The following is a 6214-nucleotide window of genomic DNA, read 5'->3' on the forward strand; positions in this document are numbered from 1 at the left end:
TTCTTTCAGTTACCTTCTAAAGACGTCAAGATAATGATGGTTGTACCCATTTCATGGATGAGGAAACAAGAAAACTGAAGCTGGCAGGAGGCCTGCGTTCCTCAGTACATGGATGGATGGACCTTTCCGTGGGGTTGGCTGAGCGTCCTCGTGACATGGCAGTGGGCTTTCTCCAGAGAGCAAGACAGAAGACACAGGGTCTTTTATTACATAGCCTTGAAAGTCACACTCTGTCAATTCCCACAACATCCTATCAATGACCCAGGTTGGCCTTATTTCATATGGGAAGGGGCTACATCAGAGGGAATACCAGGCAACAGAGGTCATTGGGAGCCGTTCTAGAGGCTGGTTATCCCCGAGACAGAGGAGCTGTTTCCCTTCTTGCTAATAGGATCCTATCTTGTTTAGGTATTATTCATGGATAGAGTTTTCTTGAAGTTAGGGAAGATGGGCCCAGCCCCAAAGAGAGAACCTGTCAAGTCTTCCAGCCATTCTATGAAGCCATTTAAATTGGACAGAGTAAGCTTTTGAAATGTCCCATCAAGAACCAAAGTGGCTAGGGGCTTCCCTGGCAGTCCAGTGGTTAGGAATTTTTCTGCCAATGCCAATGCAGGGGACATACGTTCAATCCCTGGTCTGTGAACTAAGATCCTCCATGCTGCGGGGCAACTAAGCCAGCATGCCAAACTACCGAAGCCTGTGCTCTGCAACAAGAGAAGTCACTGCAACGAGAAGCTCCTGCTCTGCAAGGAAGAGTAGCCCCCCACTTGCTGCAACTAAAGAAAGCCTGGGTGTAGTAACGAAGACCCAGCGCAGCCATAAATAATAAATTTTAAAAAGAGAACCAAGGTGGCTATAAGCTCCTTTAGAAAATGTAAGGATATTCAGGTTTGGGGAGGAGAGCGTTCTCCATGGGTCTTTCCTATTTTTTGCAGAGGTGTTTCAAAGGTGTTTATATAGTGAAAAACCTTGGAAGATACAGTGTCTTTTTCCAGAGCAAAAAACAGGTTTGGTTACTATCCAGTATAAAAAGAATTAGGGTTCCCTAAACTCAGGGTTCCTCTTACAATGCAAGCCACTACATATGCAGGTACTACCTAGCACCCATGGGACAGTGGCCAAGAGAAGATGACACAGGTATCCCAATGCTGCTGCGTCATCAGTAATGAGGTCTTTTATCTCTAACTCAAGAGTCTCACGTGTTTTGGCAGCACCTAGGAAAATACAGTGTGCTAACTTGCTAGCTTGCACATAGGGTAAAATTTTAGATTCTTTACGGTTCTTCACAGTGTTACCCCCACGAGATTCTTGGAGGCTGGTCTGCCCTCTTTGTTCTATATCCCACCAAACTGGGAGATGCCTGAAGGAAGAGACCCATGCCCCCACTTCAGACCTGGACGGAGCACCATGTCATGTTCCCCTATCAGACTGGGATCTTCTTGACTCCAGCAACTGTATCACATCAGACGGAGGCTCTCCAGACTTGGGTTTGCATCCTCTGCCCCTCTGAATACCACTGACTCTGCCAAAACACCCCACTGTCAGGCCAAGCAATGAAGGAGTTTCCCCAAGTTTCTACAATTTTATTCCTTTCCTGAGCCCCAGCTCTCACACATATACCGAACATCCAGAAGCTACCCCTGGGTCTTACCTGAGCCCTGCTTCCTATAACTTGACACCGTGTCCTCTGCTCCTCGGAGCTAAGGCAGTGAGCTGGAGGTGGGCGGGGTGGGAAGCAGGGAGGAGGAAAGATGGGGACTGAACTGAAAGGGAAGGGGAGAAAATAGTGATGCCAGTAGACATAATGCTTTGCGTGTTTTCAGTGAGCCAGGTAAAGTCTGGTACTGCATGGCTCTGACATACAGAAAGAGAGACAGAGGGTCAGAAAGATAACTCACTAACACTCAGAGTTTACATTAAGTGGTAGAGCTGGGAATTGACCCCAGTCTATGGGGGGCCAAAGTCCCTCTGTGCCTGTGTGCTAAGTCACTTCAGTTGTGTCCGACTCTTTGCAACCCTATGGACTGTATGTAGCCCACCAGACTCCCCTGTCCATGGGATTCTCCAGGCAAGAATACTGGAGTGGGTTGCTGTGCCCTCCTCCAGGAGATCTTCCCGACCCAGGGATCGAACCCATTATGTCTCCTGCATTGGCAGGTGGGTCCTTTACCACTAGTGCCACTTGGGAAGCCCCAAAGTTACTCTCTGTCCCCTTTAATACCTTCCCAAGAGAGAAGGTAGGGTTTGGGATGGAAGTTCTAGAAAAGGCAGTTAGTCTGCGGGTGGAATCCTATTGGCAGGTGAGACTCTAGCCCCGCCCCCTTGTAATCCAGCAGAGGCCCTAGAGACCAGACCAAGCTCTATGGGAACTCTGTCCAATCCCTCTGCCTAATCAGGGAAAGAGGGCAGCACGACTTTGGGGAGAATGGATAAACACGGTGAGTGGAGCTGGAGGACGGGTCTCTCGACCCCAGGATGGATCAACAAGCTCATCACCATGGCAACCCCAGAGTAGAAGTTTTCTCAGTTACCCATCCATATACAAGCCCTCTCCTCTCTCTTTTCTGAATATTTCTGACATCTTCTCTCACATCTTCATCTGCTGCTGTTCGGATCTTTGTCTTCTCTGGCCTGGACCACTGTAATGACTCCTACGTGGGTCTCTGTCTGTCTCCTTCTGTCAGAGGAAACATCCTGAAGGATGCTCTGAGCACATCCCTGTGTCAAAATGTCCAGAGGCTCCCCAACTGCTGAAGGACAGAGTTCAAACTCCACAGCCTGGCCCCCAAAGCCCCACGCTCCCTCTCTAATTCCTCATCCTTCCCACATGTCCCCAGCACCCCTTCCTGGCTGCGCTCTAGCTCTGGCCTTTCACAGCCAGAAGTCTAAGTGTGTTTTCCTAAATAAAAGTACAGTGGAACTTGGAGTGGTTAGGACTCTGTACTTCCACTGCAGGGGGCACAGGTTTGATCCCTGATCTGGGAACTAAGATCTCACAAGCCACTGTGGCTTGGACAGAAAAAAAAAAAAAAAGACAGTGGATCTTGGTTCTCCACCTATAGCAATACCAAGAACTGGTAGAATCTCTGAAAAAAACTTTCTTTTTGGAAAGCTTTCAGAAGTCTTGGTTGAAATTCAAAGGCCCCTCTCTTACCTACCTCATCACCTACCAGACAGTGTCGGGAAGCAGCAGGACGTATGATGTGGTTAGCCAGGTGGCTACGTGCAGTTGGTATTCAGTACATGTGGGCTGGAACACTAACTTTATTATCATTCCCCTTTGTTTCCAACCTCTTTAAACAAGATGGGCAGGGATCAATGGAAAATTTTCTAGACCTTTCTAGGGAAAACCCCAGGAGCTGTGTCTTCCCTGCCCTCCTCCTCCTTTTTTCCCTTGCAAGTCTAGCTCCCCAGATCCAGCAGACTGCAGGGCACACGGTAGGGCTGGGCCTGTGTCTGCTCAATGAGTGGTGGACACCTCCTGGTAGGTTACTCTCAGGTCAGCCCAGGAACTTCCCACCTGCCAGGACTGCTGCTTGGGATTGTGGAGTTTGTGCCCTGAACATCAGCAAGGGGGGAATCAGGGGTGGCTGAAATCCGACAGGCAAGGTTGGGGTCAAGCCTGGAAGGATGAATAGAGGCCTTTTCCTAATTAGTCTTCCCGGTGTGTGTGGGGGGGTAAGGGTGGATTTCCACTTGGTCCGCCCATACCCGCCACTTTCCTGGATTTTCTGCGCATCGGAGGCACCCTTTCCTAATCATGCAGAGGCGCTGTGCGCTCTCCTGCCTGCCTGCTGCTGCTGCTAAGTCACTTCAGTCGTGCCCGACTCTGTGTGACCCCATAGATGGCAGCCCACCAGGCTCCCCCGTCCCTGGGACTCTCCAGGCAAGAACACTGGAGTGGGTTGCCATTTCCTTCTCCAATGCATGAAAGTGAAAAGTGAAAGTGAAGTCGCTCAGTCGTGTCTGACTCTTAGCGACCCCATGGACTGCAGCCTACCAGGCCCTTCCGTCCATGGGATTTTCCAGGCAAGAGTACTGGAGTGGGGTGGCATCGCCTTCGCGGCAAGTGACGCTGGGCTTTCTTAAGGCAAGGCCCATTTTGAAGAAGGAAATCCCATTCCATGCAGAAAACAAAATATAGACAACCACCTATTAAAATTCCAATCGGGGCACTTCCTGATTATTGACAGCTGCACAGGCATCAGTCCCCACCCCGAGGCCAGTTAGAAGGAAGTGGGTGATGAACCACCATTCCCGGGCTCAAGCCTCATGGCACCTGCTTGTTGCTGGCTTCCCCCGCCCCGCGTCCCTGCCCTGGGCCAGGCGCTTCACACAGACTCCATCTGATACCTGCTTTTCAGTAGCCCTTGAGATGGGAACTTTTTCCTCTCCATTTTACAGATGGGGAAACGGAGCTTGACAGAAGCGACCAGACTTGCCCCGAACCTTCTTCAGCTGGGAAGTTCAGGGACCTAGGAAATCAGGCCCCTCTTTGCCCAGAAAATCCTGCACACTCTGGAAACCTTCTCTTGGAATCTTGCTGGCCCCACACATCTCATGCATGTCCTTCGGGGGCCTGCCTTTTTTGGGGGCGGGGATCGGGTTAGGCGCCACAGTCAGGGTACCAGGGAGGGCCCTTCACTGATCTCCCCCCACCCCCCAACACCCGTGCAGGCGCGAAGGCCCCCTTGTGGAAGAAGGAGCTGGAGGAGCCCCGGGCCAGGGAGGCAGAGGCGGAGGCCGAAGCCGCGGAGGAGGAGTCAGAGTCGGAGTCGGAGTCGGACGAGGAGAGGCCGCCGGAGGAGAGCGCGGCCGAGGGCGAGGCCAAGGCCGGCGGTGAGGCTGAGGGCGGCGAGGGCCGTGAGCGGGGCTCGGTGTCGTACACCCCGCTGCGCCAGGAGTCCAGCACCCAGCAGGTGGCGCTGCTGCGGCGCGCGGAGAGCGGTTTCTGGGGTTGGTTCAGCCCCTTGGCGCTGCTCGGAGGCCTAGCCGCGCCGGCCGACAGGTGAGGGCGCGCCCCGCGGCGGGGGCGGGATGCCCGGGGCGCCCCGCGCGAGCAAGCGGCGCGGTGCCCTGAGCGCCCCGGTCCTCCCCCGCAGGAAGCGGAGCCCTCCCGGGGAGCCGTGCGTGCTGGAGACGCGGCGGCGGCGGCCGCACGGCGGGGGCTGCGCGCGCTGCGAGATCCTTTTCTGCAAGAAGTGCAGGAACTTGCACAGCTCGCCGAGCTACGTGGCGCATTGCGTTCTGGAGCACCCGGATCTGGGGAAGACGCGGCCTGCCCACGGCGGCCCCTGAGTGCCACCAACCCTCCCACCCCCAACTCCCTGCCTCTGTAGCCGTTCATCTTCGCCTCCACCCCAAATGCCCGCAACCCTCCCCTCTCTTCCCCGACGTCGATCACGTGCCGCAGAGCCTCCCTTCAGGGGTGCCCTCTCTCGGAGCAGACCAGCAGGCGCACCCCGATGGGGCGGCCCCACCTGTCATCAGTGCGGAGCCCAACATCATCACCTGGAGGTCCGTTCCTGCAACAGCGCCTCCCTGGTCAGCACGCGGTGCCCATCGCCCACCTGACTCCCGTCCCCTGCCCACAGCCCTCTCACTTGTCTCTTGGGTATTTCAGGTTCCTTCTGGCCCGGTGGGCAGAGGCATCGCCTAAAGTAAATAACCCCTCTGGGAAACTTGCCTCTCCCCTCAAATCCTCCAATAAAGCCTCTGATCCAAGTGTCAGTGCCTAGAGGAGGGGCGAGGACCCCGGTGAGCGTGATAAAGATCAACCCTCCTTGCCCTTCCCCCGGGTTCAAGCCAGAGGGAAAAGGGCAGGCGGAGAGCCTCCTCCCAGCAGCTCGGGGCGGAACCAAGCCCTTGCAGCCGAGGGCAATCAAAGGCCATTCTCCCCACTGCGCGCTGAGAAGAAAAAAGGCAGGCTCCGCGCCAGGAATGCCCACTGGGAGCTGAGGGCTGAAGCTGGTTGGACCTTCCTCCCCTCCGGCGGGAAGGCCGCTCTGACCGCGGTCAACGTGTGTGCCGACGAGGCCCTGGAAGGTGTGGAGTGCGCAGGACTAAAGAGTTAGCCCAGAAGCCTGCTGAGACTGAAGACAGGGAGGCTGGGGAGCTGGGTCCTTCTCCAGGAATCCCAGCTATTCTTGGCCGGCCAGCGGGAGCTCCTGGAATGCTTCGTGTGTGGCCAGGACAACGGGGCCATTGTGAGCAC

At 54.9% G+C, this 6214-nt stretch overlaps 1 protein-coding gene across 1 annotated transcript; it reads left to right on the forward strand.

The window, feature by feature from the left end:
• The first annotated feature begins 2249 nt into the window (after positions 1–2249).
• On the forward strand, positions 2250–5724 carry PGBDF (plakoglobin binding and degradation factor). Its single transcript, XM_086361032.1, has 3 exons — positions 2250–2300; positions 4611–5008; positions 5103–5724. The coding sequence occupies exons 1-3, from the start codon at positions 2250–2252 to the stop codon at positions 5296–5298; spliced, it is 645 nt and encodes a 214-aa protein (XP_086217158.1). The 3' UTR covers positions 5299–5724.
• The last annotated feature ends 490 nt before the right edge of the window (positions 5725–6214 follow it).

Source organism: Bos grunniens, chromosome 19 (assembly GCF_055505025.1).
Source record: "Bos grunniens cultivar Pamir isolate PY7600 chromosome 19, Bosgru_T2T1.0, whole genome shotgun sequence".
NCBI lineage: Eukaryota > Metazoa > Chordata > Mammalia > Artiodactyla > Bovidae > Bos > Bos grunniens.